We start from the raw sequence: 19596 nt of genomic DNA, 5'->3' as shown, positions 1-19596 counted from the left end.
TCTGTAGACATCAGTTAAGTCCTTTTGATCTATGGTATCATTTAGTTCTAGGATTTCTTTGTTGATTTTTTTTGTCTGGATGACCTATCTATTGGGTATTAAAGTCTCCCACTACCATTGTGTTAGAGTCTATATGTGCTTTTAAGTCCTTTAGTGTTTGTTTGATGAAGTTGAGTGCACTGACATTGGGTGCATATAGGTTGATAAATGTTTTTTCCTTTTGTTGTATCACCCCTTTTATTAGTATGAAGGGACCTTCTTTGTCTTGAGGTTGACTAATGTAAGTTTGAAGTGTACTTTGTCTGATATAATCATTGCTACCCCTCCCTGTTTTATGGGGCTATTATCTTGGTAAATCTTCTTCCAGCCTTTCACCCTAAGCCAGTGTACATTTCTGTCAATTAGTTGGGTCTCTTGTAAACAACAGATTGTCAGATCTTCCTTTTTAATCCAGTTTGCCAAACTGTCTTTTGATGGGGAGTTGAGTCCGTTGACATTCAGTGTTAGTATTCATAGGTATGTGGTGACTCCTGCCATTTAGATGTTTTTGTTGTATGAAGATTTGAGGGGTTGAAGCCAAATCAGTGCTACTCACTGATTACTTGTCTTTTCTTCTCCTGTGGTTTAATATTTCCCATCCTTTTGTGGTTTTGTCTGCTTTCATCTTCTGTGTGCAGAATTCCTTGTAGAATCTTCAGTAGTAGTGGCTCAGTGATCATATATTGTTTTAGTTTCTGTTTATCATGGAAGACTTATTCCTCCATCAATTTTGAATGATAGTTTTGCTGGATAGAGTATCCTAGGGCCGAAATTCTTTTCTTTCAGTGCTGAAATACCTTACTCCTTGCCCTTCTTGCTTTTAAGGTTTCTGTTGAGAAATCTTGTTATTCTGATGGGTTTACCTTTATAAGTTATTTGTTTTTCTCTTTTACAGCCTTCAATATGCTTTCTCTGTTCTCTGTGATAGTTACACCAGGTACAGCAACAACAAAAAGTTCAGTTTGTTTGGTAAAAGTTCTGGACTTATTCCTTTGGCATCTAATCCTGGTATTGGCACTTGGTATTCTGGGTTTTGTAGGGAAGGGTGCTGTCCCTCTTGTTGGACAGCTTGGGGGGGGGGGTGGCTGGACAGTTTTCTTTCTCCATGCTTTCCTTGGTCTTTTGGGCTATCTGTTACAAGTGGGAGCCCTAAAATGGTCTCACATGGTGACTAGCTTGTAAGCAGTGTTTGGTTCCTTCTATCCACTGGGCAGGTTGCAATTGGGACCTGAGTTTACTCTCTGCCAGTTTGTGCAACATGGTCAGGAACATGTTGTTTTTGCCAGGCAGCAGCTGTGTTGCCCTACTGCTACAACTCTGTCTGGTCAGCTCCTACCCCAGCATGGCAGGGGCGCAATTCAGTTTTGAGTACTGCCCTCAGTCCCAGGAGACTACTCAGGAATCCATCATGCCCTGCTTTGGGAGTTTGGCTTGTCACCCCACCCCCACTCTCAGCCTTTGTTATTTGTCCTGCTTTAGTTCCTTCAAAGTTCAGCTACTTGCCCCACCTTATTCTCCGAGGCAGGTTCAATGTTCCATCCTACCCCCAAGGTCAGTGTTAGATTACATTTACTGTTTATGCTTTTTCATTTTGTTAAGGGGGGAGGTTCAGTCTGCCCAGAGGCTGTGCTGAATTATGTTCCCTGGGAGTAAGTAGGGGAGTTGTGTGTGGTGCCTGTTGCTTACCTGTTGAGTCTGCAGATTTATGCAGGCAGCTTTGAAACTGGCTGGTGAGAGATGGCATGCCTCTTTTCTCAAGGCAGATACTTACTGGGACTGGATTCAGAGTGGTAGGGCATAGGTAAGCTTTCCATAGGTTGGGCATCCAGGATGTCACAGAGTTTGATTCTGATTGATGCTCTATCTTCTGCTTTTTGGAAAAGAAAGAAAAAAAAGGGAAGGAAAAGGAAGAAATGGTCAGGGGGCTTTTATCCCCCCAGGGCAGACACACCATCTTGGCTTTGCAGTGCTGGGATTTTTCCACTGTTAGATGCAATTAAAAGCTGTTTTAAGGGTTAGTCCTTGAATTTTATGTGCAACTCATGCATTGGTGGTTATCATTTTGACTAGAAACAATCAGAATTATCCAAGTGTAGCATGTCTCGAGGTGGTTTCTGGAGTCACAGAGCTCAAGATTCTGATTTCCTACCCTATCCACCATCTTGGATCCTCCACTCTTTTTATTTTTTTTAAAAACCATCCAACACTTATTTCCTTGCTACTATATCTCCTTTGGTTATAGTTAGTAACAATTCCTTAGTTTACTCTTGTTGGCTGCATTATAATGTTGATTTCTTCTAGGTTCTCTTCTGTGTTTTTATCTGTATCTACCTTACATGTTGGTTTTCCCAATAGCAATCCATTTAAAATTGTAGAGTCTGAAATCAGATCAGAAACTGAGTGTGTGAGTGTCTCTTTGACTGACAGACTTTATTACACTGTCTTTATTGCACTGTTATATGACCTTTTAACTAAGACATCCCCCAAAATTGAGACTTGAACTCATTTCTCTGTAAACCAAATCATTTGAGAAGATATAATCAGTCTTCTCACAGATGTAAGTCTAGCTCAGTTCACTTAGATTATTGAGGAGCAAAGGAAGAATTCAATGTGTGGATTATGGAATAAAATCATAGGATTCCATCTGGTACCTCACTTTAACCTCCCACTGTGTCTGCTTTGCCTTAGAGCAGAACTCTGTGGTGTAAATTTTTGAGTATTGGCTCTTCTTATCGATACATGAATGGGGATTGGGACCTAGGGGTTACCCCTTATACAGACTGTTAATCTCTTTTCACCTTCTGACTTTCCCTTCTCTGATGCTTAATTTTCATTTTTTTAAACTCTTTTCTATCAGTTACAAATTGTCAGTCTTCTTCCCACCTCCTAAAATTTTGTTGCTGTTTTCACCTGTTGTTTCTTACCTTCAGTCCTTTTTTCTGTTACGGCTTTATAACTTATTTTATTCCTTTACTCTTATTTCAGTTGTTCCGGTGAGGAATTTGGGCAAATCACCAGGCTACACTAAAAGCATATGACAACAGACAGATATTCTGTGAGAGTTTGCATGGATTTTGAAAACTTGGTCTTTTATTTTGATCATATGAGAACCTAAAAGTAATCATAATGGTAACAATAATAATAATGGAAGTTGCTTCTACTAATAATTCTACTTTTAGCACCAACATTATTCATTGGTACTTGCTCTTTTCAGTCTCTATGTTAAATGCTTTGTGTATGTTAAGTTGTTAATTCCTTATAGCAATCTTGTATGAAAACAAAGATTCATAGAAGTCAAGCAACTTGATTAGGGAGTAGAGTTAGCAAGACAAAGTTATGTGAATGTAGGTCTGGTTTACTTAAAAGCTCCATTATTCATAACTTCAACCAAAAATGGCTCCATTTTAGGGGGAGGGGTGATTTAAGATTTGAATAAGATTTGTTTCAGTGAGTATTGTCTGTACTTTTTTGGGGGGTTATATATTCTTAAAAATTAAGAATGTTTTTATTGATATGATGAATTTTGAGTAATTTGGCATCTTTAATTCATAAATTCATTATTTAACATTATCTATACTTATATTTGAGACTCACAAAAATTCCATTAGGAAAGTTTTAGCATTTCCATCATTTGAATAATATAAATGAATATTCATAGAAACCAGTGGCACTGATTGTCAATAACAGGGGTTAAACAGAGTCCAGGTATACTGATTCCAAACCAAGTGTTATTTTCCCTATACTATACTGCCTCTCCAAATCCTTATTTGTTAAATCAAATGTCTCTAGAAATCAAATTAAAAATGTTATCTAAATATTCTTTCAGGTTTTTGCCATTTTCTTCCTACCATAAAAATCAAAAGTACGTCCCATTAATGCATTCATCAAGCAAGTATGGTTCCACCTCTTATGGAGAACAATTCCGTGATGAAAACCCTCGAAAATGGATCTGTGACAAGGTGAGTTAAGAAAACATTAAGAAGCCTGGCACCAGTGGCTCACACCTGTAAACCTAGCTAGTCAGGAGGCAGAGATCAGGAAGATTGAGGCTTGAAGTCAGCACAGGCAAATAGTTCACGAGACCCTATCTCGAAAAAACCCTCCATTAAAAAGGAGGAGTGGCTCAAGGTGTAGGCCCTGAATACAAGCCGCAGTACTACAAAAAAAAAAATTAAGAAACAGTGTAACTTTTCAAAGACTAAAAATATACATTATTATGGAAACATAAATATTCTCATTTATAATTAAGACCCTCATGGTTGCAAAATTTGTAGCTGTTTTATGTAAAGATGGTACAGCTGGCCTATGCCAATAAGAGATTTAAATTTTTTCATTATTGCATTCTTACAGTTTTTTAAGATATATGTCCTATGATGCATATATGCATGCATTGTTGCCTTTGGCTTATGATCAGGGTCAGGGCTTCAATGTGAAGTCAGGGAATGGAGTTCATTCTCAGGCACAGAGACCAGTACTTGCTCACTTGCTGTCAATCTGAGTAGATAGATAGATAGATAGATAGATGGAGCACGAGTGAGAGAGAAAGAGAAGGGAAGGTGTTGTACAATATACAGACATAGCATAATGTATTACATACATTTAAAATACATGTATGCATATGTACAAATACATGCACGTGCATAACATATACAGCACACATGTGTTGTGTGGGACATATATGTGATGAATCTGTGCTCAGGCTGCCATAACAAAATACCACAAAGTACATGTTATTAACAACAGACATTTATTTTCATATAATTCTGGAGACTGGAAGTCTGAGATTTGGTGCCAGCAACCTCCACTTCTTGTAAGGGCTGTCTTCCTGGCTTGTAGGTAGCTCCCATCCCTCTGTGTTCACATGTTCACATGATCTGTTCTTTGTAGGTAAGGGAGAGGAGAAGGGAGGAGAAGGAGAAAGCGAGCAAGAGACACACACACACACACACACACACACACACACACACAGAAATAGAGAGACAGAGGGAGAAAGGGAGAGAGAAACAGAGAGAGAAAGAATGAGAAAAACACAGAGAGAGAGAGGAGAGAGAGAGAGAACAGACTCTCTTGTATTTCTCCTTGTAAAGGCTCTAATCCCAGAGAAATCATTGCATATCTCTTATATGCCCTGAAAACTAAGGAAACAAAGAATAGGGATCTTTAAATCTTAGTAAACCACTGGCCTTCCCTAACCTTACACAAACCTATGTAGAAAAACATCAAGTGCAAGTTATAGTTCTCTCTTCCTTCTTACATCCTTTTTAACTTCCTCCTTTCTTCCCATCTTCTTACCTCTTCAAACAATGTAGAGTAATCAAATTATCCTCTGTGGAACAAAATGTAATCTGCACAATACAGAACTAGTCACTTTATTGGTTGTAAGTAAAATCTTCAAATTACTGAAATATTTATATATGACTCACTATTAAGTAACTTGAGTGAGACTTACACTCAATAAGTTGTTAAAAGTAGGCTTGTTTTTATTCAATTTTATAAAACTTTGCTCTTTGACCTTGGAAATTAGAGGACACAATATATTCATTCTTAGTGGATTAAAGGTAGTCTCAGGTGGACCAGAGTTGTTAGAATGGACATGTTGGAGACAGCAGGGCTAATAAGGAATTAGGCTACTTCTATGGGAAAGTGGAGTGTTTATAACATTTAAATGGACATATGTTTAGTTGAGCACTAGATTGATTTCAGCTAAGAAACTGCTCAATAAAGTATATTTGTCTCCTGTTGGAGCTAAGGTTGGAGACAACCTTTCCATTATGACTTCTTTGCTTTTGTTTAGTTTTTGGTTTTTTGGGACAAGGTCTTATAGCCCAAAATAGTCTGGAACTCACAATGTAGCCCAGGCTGTCCTCAAACTCCTCCCTACCTTCTTGCTTCTGCCTCCCAAATGCTAGGATTTACAGGTATGTACCATCGCACCCAATTTTCATTATAAGATTGTCTATATGGAGAATTTACTTTCTCTTTAATCATCTTTAAACATAGAAGTTATAGTTTTCAAGTTATTTGTTAACCATTTGTGAAGGGAATCAGTTGGAAGAAAATCAAATATTAATTCAATACTATTTCTCCAACCATGTTGCTATTAATCCAATTACTATATCAAATATCATTTAATTTTTTGTTCTTATGTTTGATACTACTGATCTGAAGAGCACTGTACAAAGAGATCACAAAGTGAGCAAATTAGGAGCAAATAATACTATTTATTCCTGAAAGTATGAAAGTCAACAGTGAAAAAAATCGCATATATATCATCTTCCTTTAAAAAATAAATAATAAATAATATATATCATGTATAATTTACCCACATTTCTCTTATCTGCTTATAAACTGCCCAAATTAAATTGTTAGATTCCAGCTCTGTGTTATAAATGGCTACATTTTTAAGTTCACCTACATCTTTTGTTTATAAATTCTTTATTGTGCTCATCCCAGTATTTAAAATAGATGTGAAATTAAACAAGGAGTGTACCAGTCAGACAGTATAAATTCAGTATATTTGGGTAAGTTTTAAAGAGTTGGACAATAAAAAATTCAGTGTAAAAAGAAAAAAAAATTCAGTGTACTAAAAACGTTCTTTTGGTTGTCAAAACATTCACATATGTTCATATTTACTGAAGCAGAAATGATAGTCTCAGGCCTTTATCTGAATTGGAATGTGTTTCCATATGCATTTTAGACAACTGATTTTAATGGACCCATTTCATGTTTTTCCTTGCTTGCAAATTTCAGGAAGATTCAAGATGGTTTGTATTGATGAGAGGTCCTTTCCTCATAAGCCTTATTATAGGTGAATTACAACAGTAGAGCAATCCTTTTCTGTTATTTTCACATGCATTTTGATCCTAAACAGGATTTCATAAGCTACAAAGCATAAAAAATATCCAGTACTCCAAAGAATTAATTTAGAGAACCTAAGCATATTGCACAGAACATAAAGTTGACCTTTACTGTCCATGGCTTTTGGAATGGAGTGGGATGTGGAACACATCATAGATTTAATGTGGCACATCGTTGTCTGCAGAAACTTGGGTGGGACTATGACTGCTGCCCACTGCACCCGGTGATTGAATCTGCTGTCACCAGCATCCTGATAATAATGAACATTCAGCTTAACGACCGTGATTATGATTATCATAATTGATGTGCACGTGCAGGGTGTGGGGACCATGACAGCTGAACTGTACTGCAGAGAAACATGCCTCAGTTATGGATAATTTTACTTTTATGCATTGATTGGGATAAAATATGCCTTTCTATTTAAACAGACCAGCTTCATATAATTTTAGGAATCTTTCTGGACATGCTGATTGATGATTATGCACTTGGTGAAAAACGGCCCCTTACAGTTGTTTGTTTTGTGTTGTTTCATTTCATTAGCAAATGTAAACAGTTAAATAATTAGGTGTAATTGAGGGAAAATATTTTCCTTATGAGAATGGCGTTAAATAATCAAATATCCAGTTAAGTGTGCTCTCTTTCTCGCTCTCTCTCACTTTCTCCCTCCCTCTCTTTCTTTTTCTCTCTCTTCTTAAAAAATTAAGGAATGAAATTCTTCATTTTCCTCCCCCAATTATCCTGTGTAGTCTTCCTAAGATCAGTAGGCTTTGGGAATGGTATAAACTTATGTAAATTTTTATTAAAAAGCTAAAAGTACATTTGTATATGTATGTATAAATATTCATATACAATCATCTATTATGTAATTAAGAAAATTGTCCAAAGGCAAATATTGCATTGTATTATTTGTTAAAATAATATTTAATCTATATGACAGTTTAAATGTGTAAGGTGGAGATGTATAAATTTAAGCTATCTTTATTTTTTAATCATTGTTTGAGATCAGTTTGCTATTCTTTAGTAATTTTCATGACAGCTTTTAAATTACTTCCGCAGAGTTATGATTGGAATTTTAACTTTTGAATAAAAATAATGTATAGTGATGTGTTCAAGATTTTCAGAAGATTATGTCTGATCATATTAGTATAAGATCATTAACCTAAGATTTCAATTCGCATTTGACACTGAAGTATTTCATTTGAATGATGAACAAACATAATTGAACAAATTTTGGTAAAGAGGGTAAGCCATTAAAACTTTATATTTATAATGACAATAAAGCCTAAAATTGAGAGATCTCTACATCAGATTATTAATAATGATGACAGCTCTAAAGAGACTGGTAAATGTTTCCTTCTGAGGTCTGCAAAATTTACGTTTTTCCAGGTATGCCCTATATATGCAGCTGTATACTGTGGTGGAGTACAGTCTTTGTTTGGCAGTGAGAGATTGTATAGCTTGCTTGTAACATTTTCCATCTGAGAGTTTTTAGCCCAGTGTGACTGTGATCCTTATGAAAAGTTCCCCTTAAAGGTTTTAAGACTGTAAAATCTCAGCATGTGCCAGTCTTCCCCTCATTATTGCTAGTCTAGAATAGCAAGAGTTAAATTCATCATCTGAGAAAAATCATGGACTATGTTGTATCTGTAATTCTCTAATTAAATTCTTACCCTTAATGTTTTTAAATTGAAAGGCTTCACTTTGTCTTATATATATGTATGCTTATATATATATGTATATATATGTATGCTTGTATATATATGTATGCTTATATATATATATATATATATTTTTTTTTTTTTTTTTTTGCATTGTTGGAAACTAGGCTGACATCAGTGGGAATTTTGACCTCTGGACCTATTGATCTCATCTTCAGGTATAGGACTAATGCTTTAATTTGTTTCAGTGATGTCTTGGTCTTAATTTGATTTAGCAAAATAAGCAGGCTTATCATATTCACAGGTCTCTAAATTACTAGAAAATGGACTTTTTGCTTTAGAACAGGCTGGTTTTGGTTCTAGGAATCATGAAAGAATCTTCAATATAGGGGTTAACATTGACAGTACTGAGTTGAGAATCATTCTGGCTGTGTCTGGACATTTGGCATGGAGAAGTCAAAGAGATATTTGTATATACTTCTAGGTAGGCCCCTAACAAAACCACTTAGCAGCAATGTGTTGGTGTTACAGGAAAAAATTATCCAGAAAATTACCTTGATTCTTGCATCTGGCAGAAGAATTCAAGCAAGATGAAAAGATTTAGTAAAAGTAACAATAAAGTTTATTAGGAGAAGAACAGAGAGGGAGAAAAGAGAGAAGCATTTCCTGTTCCCCATGCAGAAAATGAGAGCAAAAACTAAAAATGGTAGTCCCCAACTCCTAGTTTTATACTGGAGAGCTGGGGGAAATACACGTGGTCAAAGATAATGGGTCTGGGTAGCTGAGATGGCTGACAAAACAAGGAGAGGTCACTCTCTGAAATCACAACCAGTCACACCCACATCCCACCCAAGTTACATAGACAATAGGTATGCTTTAAGAACTTCCCTTTCATTACTCTCTACCCATCCAAAGATCCTGGTAGCTTGTTAACATTTCAAAGAGGGAAGCAGAAGCTAATGGTTCCTCTTTGTCAATCTGTTCCTGTAACTTTAGCATCCCTTCCTTCCTCCCTCCCTCAGTCCCTCCCTTCCTTCCTTCCTGTTTTTGGTGACAGGGTCTTGCTATGTAGTCCAGATTGGCCTCAATATTGCAATCCTCCTGCCTCATCCTCCAGAGTGCTGGAATGCACACATACACCACCATGCCCAACTCCCTTTTACTTTCATCTCCTTTCTCACCCCTCCTAGACTCCATATATAAGAAAAAACACGTGATACTTATCTTTGTGGAATGGGCTTATTTCAGTTAAATGATGATCTCCATCCATTTTTCTGCAGGTGACATATAATTTTGTTCTTCTTTATAGCTGAGTAAAACTCCATTGTGTATAAATACCACATTTTCTTTTTCTGTTCATCCATTGATGGGCATCTAAGCTGATTCCTTAATTTAGCTATTAGGAATAGCTATGCAGTTAACATGAGTATTCAGATATCTCTGTTGTATCTGGCTTTGATTTTTGGTGTTATATACCTAAAAGTGATATGGCTAAATCATATAGAAGTTCTTATTTAATCTTGGGGGGAACCTCTATGCTAGGTGGGCTAATTTTATGTTCCCACTTACAGTGAATAAATCGATATTGGAGTTTGAACTCAGGGCTTTGTGCTTGCTAGGTAAGAGCTCTACCACTTGTACCATGCCTCCAACCACGATCCTCCAGATACCAGCCTCCAAATTGTTAGGAATGCAGACATACTGCCAACCCTAGGCTTGCTTGTTTTCTTGATTATAGCAATTCTGACTGAAGTGGAATAGAATCTCAATGTAGTTTTGATTTGCATTTCTCTAATGCCTAAGGATGTTGAACATTTTTCATTTATTTATTTATTTATTTGTTTGAAAAATGTTCAGTTCCATTGCCCATTTATCGATTGGATTATTTGCCCTTTTGTTGTTTAATATTTTGAGTTCTTTGTACATTCTAGATATTAACACGATGCCAGATGAATATTTTGCAAAGATTTTTTCCCATTCTGTACATTGTCCTCAAGTTTGTAGATTGCTTCTTTTTCTGTGCAGAAGATTTTTAATGTGATGCAATTTCATTTGCCAATTTTTATTCTTTATTCCTGAGCTTTTGGAATCCCATCAGAAAGTCATCCCCTAAGCATATCTTGAAGTTTCCCCTATTTTTTTCCTCTTTAGTTTGACAGTTTCATGTCTTACATTAGGTCTTTGATCCATTTTGACTTGATTTTTGTGCAGATGGTAGATAGGAATCTAGTTTCAGTCTTCTACATGTGGATATCCAGTTTTTCTAGCATCACTTGCTAAAGATGCTGTCTTTTTTTCCAATGTGTGTTTTTGGCATCTTTGTCAAGAATCAGATGGCTATGGCAGCTTGGGTTTATTTCCAGATCTTCTTTTCCATTGATCTAGATGTCTGTTTTTGTGCCAGTACCATACTGGGTTACTGTGTAGTATAGTTTGAAATCAGGTAATGAAATACCTCTGGCATGGCTTTTTTCTACCCTCAGGATTGCTTTGGCTCCTTGTGCTCTTTTGTGTTTCCATATTGATTTTAGGATCTTTTTTTCTGGGAAGAATGTCATTGGAATTTTGATGTTTTGTTTTTGTTATTTTGGGGGGGAAATGGGATTTGACATAAGGGCTTTGGGTTTGCAAAGCAGGCACTCTCCCACTTGAGCCACACTTCCAGTCCACCTTGCTCCAGTTTTTTTGGAGATGGGGATTTCATGAACTATTTGCCTGGGCTGACCTCAAACTGTGATCCTCCTGATCTCAGCTTCCAAAGTAGTTAGGATTACAAGCATGAGCAACAAGCACCTGGCTCATCATTGGAATTTTGATGGAGATTGCATTGAATTTGCATAGTTTTGGTAATGTATCCTTTTTTTGAGACAGTATCTTGCTGCAAAGCCTAGGCTGGCTTTGAACTAATGATCTCCTGCCTTCTTACTTTCCTATTTGTAGCCCCTTCATTTCTTTCTCTGGCCTTATTGCTCTGGCTAAGATTTCAAGCATTTTCATTGAATAAGAGTGGTGATAGTGGACAGTCTTGTCTCTTTCCTCCTCTTAGAGTAAATGCTTTCAGTTTTTGCCCATTCAGTATATGTTGCTATAGGTCTGCAGTATATAGTCCTTATTACATTGAGATATGATCCTTCTATTCCTAGTTTGTTCAGAAATTTTATCATGAAGATATATCAGATTTTATAAAATGTTTTTTCTGCATCTATTGAGATGAATATATAGTTCTTGTCTTTGATTTTGTTTTTATGCAGTATTATATGTATCAATTTGCCCGTGTTGAACCATCATTGCATCTTGGAATGAATCCAACTTGATCATGTCATGTGAACTTTTTAATATGTTGTTGAATTCTATTTGCAAGTATTCTATTGATGATTTTTAAGACTATGTTCTTTGAGGACACTGGCCAATAATTTTTATTTTGTGATGTTTTCTTATCCAGTTTTGGTATCAGGATAGTCACTGGCATCATAGAATGAGTTTGGTAGTTTGCCTCCCCTTTCTATTTTGTGGAACAGTTTGAGGACCATTGGTGTTAGTTCTTTAAAGGACTGGTAGACTTCAGCAGTGAATACATCTGATTCTGGACTTTTCTTTGTTGGGAGATTTTTTTTATTACTGACAAAACTACCTTTACTTAAGCTATATTATTTTAACCTGATGTCTTTGTTGCAGGTATAATTTTCTCCACTGCCATTTGCTTCATTTTGCTGTTTGTCCATATGTTAATGACTAGTAACCACACATGCATAGCTTAGCGGCATGCACATTTATCTTCAACTTCTGAGGCATTTCACTAGACTTCTACTTCTTATTTGTCTGTTCATGCTGATAGTCCTGTAGATGTTAGCATTTCTGGTGCAGTTCCCATGTCTTACTCCCCTCCAGGAAAGGAGGCTGTAAGCAATTTAACTAAATTTGCTGTAAAAATTATATTTTATATGATTAGATTGCAATAATAATTCATCATAATTGTAGAAAATAGAGGAAAAATAAAGAAACTAAACCACCCTATAGTTCATTGCTAACATTTTGTTATTCTTATTGTACTGGTGCTACCTAACTTTTGTGCATATTACCTACTACACAGACACACATACAGAAAGTGAGATCGTACTCAATATGTTCTTACACAGGCTATTTTGTTTGCATACCATTTTTGTACATAAAAACTAATTTTCCTGGAGGCTCTGAATATTTTTTCTTTGTCTTTATTAGGATATGGATTGAAGTTTATTATTCTAATATAGTTTTCCAGGTACACAGTAGTTCCTTTCACCATATTGGCTTAGACTTTTCTAATATTTCTGGAAATTTTCTTTATAATATAATTTTAAACATTCTCTTTTGTTATTTTGTTTATCATCTCAGGGGCTCTAGTTGTATTTAATGTTGTATTTTCTTTGCTTATCTTCCATTTTAATTACTTTCCCTCTGACTCTTTTTACTTATTTATTTTATTTTCATTGCTTTTCTGGTTTCCTTCAATTAAATTTATTAAATTTTGATTCAAATATATTTCCTCTTGGCCAAGTATAATTTACCCTTCATATCTGACATGGTCTTATCTTTGTGCTCAGTTTCTTTCCTACATTTATGTAAGTTCTCCCACATATCTTCCTATTCTTTGGCTCATTTCTGTTCTTAGTTTGTTGGATATATGATAATAGGGGTCATATATACAAATATTTCCTAATCCTTATTTGAGGATATTGAGTTAAATTTGCATGTTGGATTCTCACCTTCTTTTCTTCCCAGTGACTTTTTATGAGGTTCTTATTTTTCTTGTTCTTTTACATTTTATGAATGGAATTTTTAGGTCAAGGGCACGCTTTTCCAACATATGGTAAGTTCAGTTTGTTTAATGAAATGGCATTGTAGGGAAAGAGAGGAGTTGCTCTCTTGTGGCTTGTTTCCATAGGATTGTTTTTTTCCCACATTTACTTGCTTCTTTTCTGTTACTGCTGTGACTAAAGTCAGGTGACAGGTATTTCTCTGTCTCTATCTTCCCCTGTCCTAGAAGCAGTCTCCTCTTTGTCCACTCTGTTTTCTTATATCTGGTGTTTTGAACAGGCAAGTCAGGCTTGTGTTCAGCATTTTGACACTTTCCCTTTCTAGAGATGATTTTGTCTCTGTTTTCCTCTTTTTGTGGCATTTAGTAAGCCTTCTTTCCACATGCTCAGGTTTGATCAAAGGGATTGGCTACTGTATTGAGTGCTGGAATTTGATGTTTACTATTTTAATCAAGATAACATGAAATCTGTGCTCTCTGTCTTCTAGTAATACTGAAGGAATGTGTTGTGCATACTTTTCTTGTGCTCCTTGTGATTATTATGTGATTTTGGAGGAGGGGAGATGATAAGAGCTGATATATGGAAAAATTTGGGCTTAGGCAACTTCCATTTTTCAGGACCAGCTAATGGCAGTTCTCTTTAGTCATTGAACAGATACGTATCAAAGATATAAAACATATCTTATAGCATATATTCCTAGCTAATAGTCTGCTAGGAATAATAAAAGTTAATCAATGTTTTAAATGTTCCAAAGAAAAAAGTCATAGATCTATGAGACTTTATAGCAAAGAATCATGGTTTGTCCAAGAACCTCCTGAGAATTGATGCTTCTGCTGAAATAGAAGAAATGGTTATCATATACAAAGTGTGTGTGTGCATGTGTGCTTAGTGAGTGAGTGGACGGGGGCTATAGAAAGCCTCTGGGCATGAAGGTTGGCATATGCTAAACATTCATGATTGCATAGAACCTGAACTTTTGATTCTTAAAGAAAATAAACTTTTTATTTGAATGAACTGAAAAGAAGCCATTTTTACCACATGTGTATTTCCTTACAACTAAGTTCCTTGAAATGAGAATAATAGCAAGTTAAAAACCAGCGGTTCACGTCAAAGGGTGATTTTGCAATTTTGGCAATGTATTTTTAGTTGTCACAATTGGGTTAAGGATGCTACAAGACTCTAATGGGCTGAAGCCATGCATTGCCAAGCTTCCTCCCACGCACAGGTTAGTTCCCTACAATGAAGAATTATCTGTCTTAAATGTCAGTCTTGCCACTGTTGAAAATCCTGGGTTAAGGAGTATGCATGCGTTTAAGACTTGCGATCCTTTTTCCCAAACATCTTACAGAAAGACTGAACTAATTTACATTCCAGGCAGTTTTTATGAGCTTTGTTTCCCTACATTCTCATTAACACTGAATATTGTTTTATTGTTTATTTTATAGATGAAAAGGGTATCTTTAAAACCTTGTATTGTTTGGTAACAACATATGCTAAGCATATTTTAAGATATATTATTTATTGCCCTCCTACGCTTTTGCAAATTATATATTTATTTATTCTCGCCCCATGTTAATCTTTATGAGTTTGACCTTTTCTTGTTACTTTTCTAATTATGTAGCATATGAACATCTAGTTTAGGTATAGATTTCTTCTTATTCATCCTAGTGGGGATTTCTTGGGTTCGTTAATCTGCAATTTCTTTCACCAAATTGGAAAAATTTCAGCCACTATGCCTTTAAATAATGCTCTTTCCTGCCCTTTCTGGTATTTCCTAGCATTTTAGTTAGATGAGTATGCTATACATGTTAATATTGCAACCATTATTTCAATTTTTCATTGCCTTTTCTCCTTTTGCTGGGTTTTGAATACTTTTAATAGAACTAGTTTCTATTTCTCTGTACAGTTGTACTCTATTGTTTAATCTCTGGGACTTTTTTTTAATTTTAATTTTTTTATTATTCATATGTGCATACAATGCTTGGGTCATTTCTCCCCCCTGCCCCCACCCCCTCCCTTACCACCCACTCCGCCGCCTCCCTCTCCCCCTCACCCCCTCGATACCCGGCAGAAACTATTTTGCCCTTATTTCTAATTTTGTTGTAGAGAGAGTATAAGCAATAATAGGAAGGAACAAGAGTTTTTGCTGGTTGAGATAAGGATAGCTATACAGGGCATTGACTCACATTGATTTCCTGTGCGTGGGTGTTACCTTCTAGGTTAATTCTTTTTGATCTAACCTTTTCTCTAGTTCTGGTCCCCTTCTCCTATTGGCCTCAGTTGCTTTTAAGGTGTCTGCTTTAGTTTCTCTGTGTTGAGGGCAACAACTGCTAGCTAATTTTTTAGGTGTCTTACCTATCCTCATATCTCCCTTGTGTGCACTCGCTTTTATCTTGTGATCAAAGTTCAATCCCCCTGTTGTGTTTGCCCTTGATCTAATGTCCACATATGAGGGAGAACATACGATTTTTGGTCTTTTGGGCCAGGCTAACCTTGCTCAGAATGATGTTCTCCAATTCCATCCATTTATCAGCGAATGATAACATTTTGTTCTTCTTCATGGCTGCATAAAATTCCATTGTGTATAGATACCACATTTTCTTGATCCATTCTTCAGTAGTGGGGCATCTTGGCTGTTTCCATAACTTGGTTATTGTGAATAGTGCTGCAATAAACATGGGTGTTCAGGTGCCTCTGGAGTAACCTGTGTCACAGTCTTTTGGGTATATCCCCATCTCTGGGATTTCAATTATTATTGTTTTCATATATGGTGATTCTGTTTCATTCTTTTTCAAATCTGCCTGGTTAATTTTGATAGTTTATTTTTTCTTTTCATACTTACAATTCCTTTTTTTTCTTTAAATGTATGAAGCACTTTATACTCATTACCAATAATACTAAAGAGGTACTTATTTAATTCTGAAGTTTGATTTAGTCAACTCTCATTCAGGATTCATTTTTCACCATTTTTTTATTGTCTTAAGTTTCTTTATGTGATTTGTAACTTCTCATATGAGAATCTTTTGAAGCCTGATTTAAAGTGTATTTCTTTTGAGAAAGTTTTTGGTTTTTTCTGCCAGATGTCAGGTGGCATTGCCCACTTGAGGCTTCAGAAAACTAAAGTAGAATTCATAATTTTACACAGGTAGTATGAATTCAGTCCACACTTCTGTGAGTGCAAGTTCATGGTTAGGACATCTCAGGAAAGACTTTTTCCTTCTCTCTACTCAGTCTAGAGCCAAGGATGAGATGGGTACATATGCTCAAAGTCTCCTTATTAGACTTTTTTCCTTTCCTACTTCCCCTATGAGAAGGTTGTTTTTCAGGAGTCCTGGTTTAATACAGGGTTCTCAGATCTAACCTCCAACTCTGATCCTGCCCCAGGAGCCTATTTCTTGAGCATGTGGCAGGTTAGACTCTAGGACTCTACGGACAAATTATGTACCATGGGCAAGATGCTGATTGTGTCCCTCTCTGGATTGGCACTTCCAGTTCTTCTTCTAAGCAACTTCCTTAATTTTTTTCTCAAGATCCTTTATGCCTGAAAAAGATCTTAAAATCTTTTATCCAGAGCATTTAGGTGGAAAGAGTTTCTTTGGATCTCGTTTGCTATATGACAGAAATTATGGTGTTGACATTTTCCATCTCAAACATTGGAAATATTTTTGTTAGGCAATTTCTTTATAAATTTTATAGTATTATTTCAAAGGGGAAATAGTTTTTAACCTAGGAAATACAAAGTCCTTCTAAAATTTGCACTCTGACACTTACATTAAGCACCTCCCATGCCCCTTTTGGCTTGCATGGATTATCTAACTTTTACCTTGCTTTTGGGGCACCATTTGGCTCTGGGGAGGCAGAGTTTCACAAAATTAAAGACAGGTAAATACTCAGAGATCACACAATGATTTTAACACAACTGATGATAGCACATGACTAATCAATAAGTTCTCTACATAAACTGAACTGCATAATATGCACATGTGCAGGAATTTAATTTTTTTGTTTTTGAAATTTCTTTTGATTTTTAAAAATTTATTGTTGACTGTGCTTGATCAAAACTATGTGTAATAAATCCATGAATAAGGTGGGCTTATTACACATCTAATATTTAACTTGTATTATGTATTTTTTTTGTTTGTTTTTGAGACAGGGTCTTGCTATGTAGCCCAGATTGGCCTTGAACTTGCAATCCTCTTACCTTAGCCTGTGGCATTCTGAGACTGTAGCTCCAGGCTTCTAACTTGTTTTAGTTCTCAAGCAAATAAGAGAAAGCTTACTGTGAAATCAGATTTGAATTTGCAGATAGCATTTCATATCATTTTGTATCTTCTATTTGATTTTATATCAGAACATAAAATGTAGCTCTTTGAAAATTATTTTTGGTAAATACCTACATAGGGACTTAATATTTCTTTTACAAATATTATAAAATGGCAAAGGAAAACAATAGTGACAGAGACATTAAAAATAAAGGACATAAAATACTTCTCTTAATTTTACATCACCTGATCACATCAAATCACTGTTATGTGATGTGAGCACTCAGCATTCAGAGTCCTTTACTGAACATCCAATTGTATTCTTTTGTGTCACATACCAGACTTTCTATTTGAGAATTCATTTGAAAAAAGGGTTCTGTTGTGCAAGTTATTAATTTATCTTAATGTTCTTAGCTGGATATTTTCCAAATTCTGCGTAAATTCAATGTATTTTTCCTAAAGATGTTTTTCGTGGAATTGTGTATCTAAGCATTCGTATTCATACTAAGAAGATGTTGGGAACCAGACTCCCAGTCTGATTCTGAGAATTTTGCAGCCTGTTACTTCTGTTATAGAAGTGGCAGATTGACAATTCTGTTAACTCTGAATTAATTTACCAGGCTACTTTTTAGGTGGCTACTATAAAGTTAAACTGTTAGAGGAAAACTTGAATCTGCTTATATGTTAAAATTTTACAAAGCATAAATTATCATACAACTAGAAAGTGATAACATGACAGTCTAGGCAAGTGATTGTCTCTCAGGATATGGATTAAATATTATAAATACACAAGAGGAGTGAAAATATTTCACACTGTTGTTTGGAAGGATATAAATGTTAACCTTACCTTCATATTAAGTCTACTCAAGAGCTATTTGTAAAAGGTTAGCTCACAACAATCAGGATCATTAATAAAATGTAATTTTCCTCTTCTGTAGTTCCTTAGTTGGAAAATATGGTCCCTTGATGATCTAAGGCTTTGAAGAATAAATGGGTTCTAAAGAGAAAATTAGATGGTACTTATTATGTTATCTAACTAGCAATGCATTTCCATTTGTCTGTTGTATTATAAATGTCTTACCTTCTATACCTTCTTCATTTAATCATGGAACTTGCCTGTAAATAGCATTAGAAAAAAAAAAAAACTGTTGCTATATGACCCTTTCAATTGTTTTCCTTGCTTATCCTGGAGACAGCTCACATTTAATATACCATATACAGAAGCTGCTGCCTGATACTTGGGCTCCTCTAAAGACCTTCCATCCAATTGGTCCTTATGCCAGGTACTAGGGAGTCATACTACCCTTTAAAAAAGCCTCTCCTACTTCCCCCCAAGTTACACATGACTAGCAAGTTTAATTGGTATTTGAAAGATCAAGCCCTTATGTAAAAATGACATCCTAGTTCAAAAGTACTCTTTCTTAAATAAAGTACATTAAATAAATGGGCATTATATAAAATCTTAACTATTACATATTTTTGGATGTTTTTTAAAGAATTGAGTTATTTGCCTTTAGAAAACTAAAAGGCATGTCTGTCCAAATTTTTTTGTAGCTCAACAACCTAAAGCCATATGTCAGGCTGACATTTACTATGGTGTTAATGAAAAATAACTAACATTTACCATGTAGTTTTTTCCTACATTTTTATGCCACAGATGTATTACTTTCAGAAAATTATTTTCATTTTATTTTTCACATATTTGATAGAAATGCATTCTCATTGCTAGTCTGTAAACCATTTAAGATGGTTAACATTTTCTTGAAAATAGTATTTTTGAAAAGAAATAAACAGAACTTGAAACTTACCTGTTTGAATATGAAGCTTTGTTTTCTCACCTCTAAGATTTTTGCTAAGTGAATTCAGAAATCATCTGTCATCTTTGTTTTGATATCTGGTATATATAAATACTGTTCAAAGGATGGAAGTAATCTAATCTACAAGTACTAGTATATTTTCTAGTTCTAATAGCATAATTAAGGAAGT

The 19596-nt window shown here is 35.4% G+C and overlaps 1 protein-coding gene across 1 annotated transcript in view; it reads left to right on the top strand.

Annotated features, from left to right (window-relative positions):
- Spata17 (spermatogenesis associated 17) overlaps nt 1-19596 on the top strand; it is a 203674-nt gene that overhangs the window by 149134 nt on the left and 34944 nt on the right. The window contains exon 9 of the mRNA XM_074048977.1: nt 3866-3998. Coding sequence (XP_073905078.1) covers nt 3866-3998 — 133 coding nt within the window. The remainder of the gene's footprint in view (nt 1-3865; nt 3999-19596) is intronic.

This window comes from Castor canadensis, chromosome 11 (genome assembly GCF_047511655.1).
Source record: "Castor canadensis chromosome 11, mCasCan1.hap1v2, whole genome shotgun sequence".
Lineage (NCBI taxonomy): Eukaryota > Metazoa > Chordata > Mammalia > Rodentia > Castoridae > Castor > Castor canadensis.
Note: the sequence above shows the minus strand (reverse complement) of the source record. Positions and strands in the feature narration are given on the sequence as shown.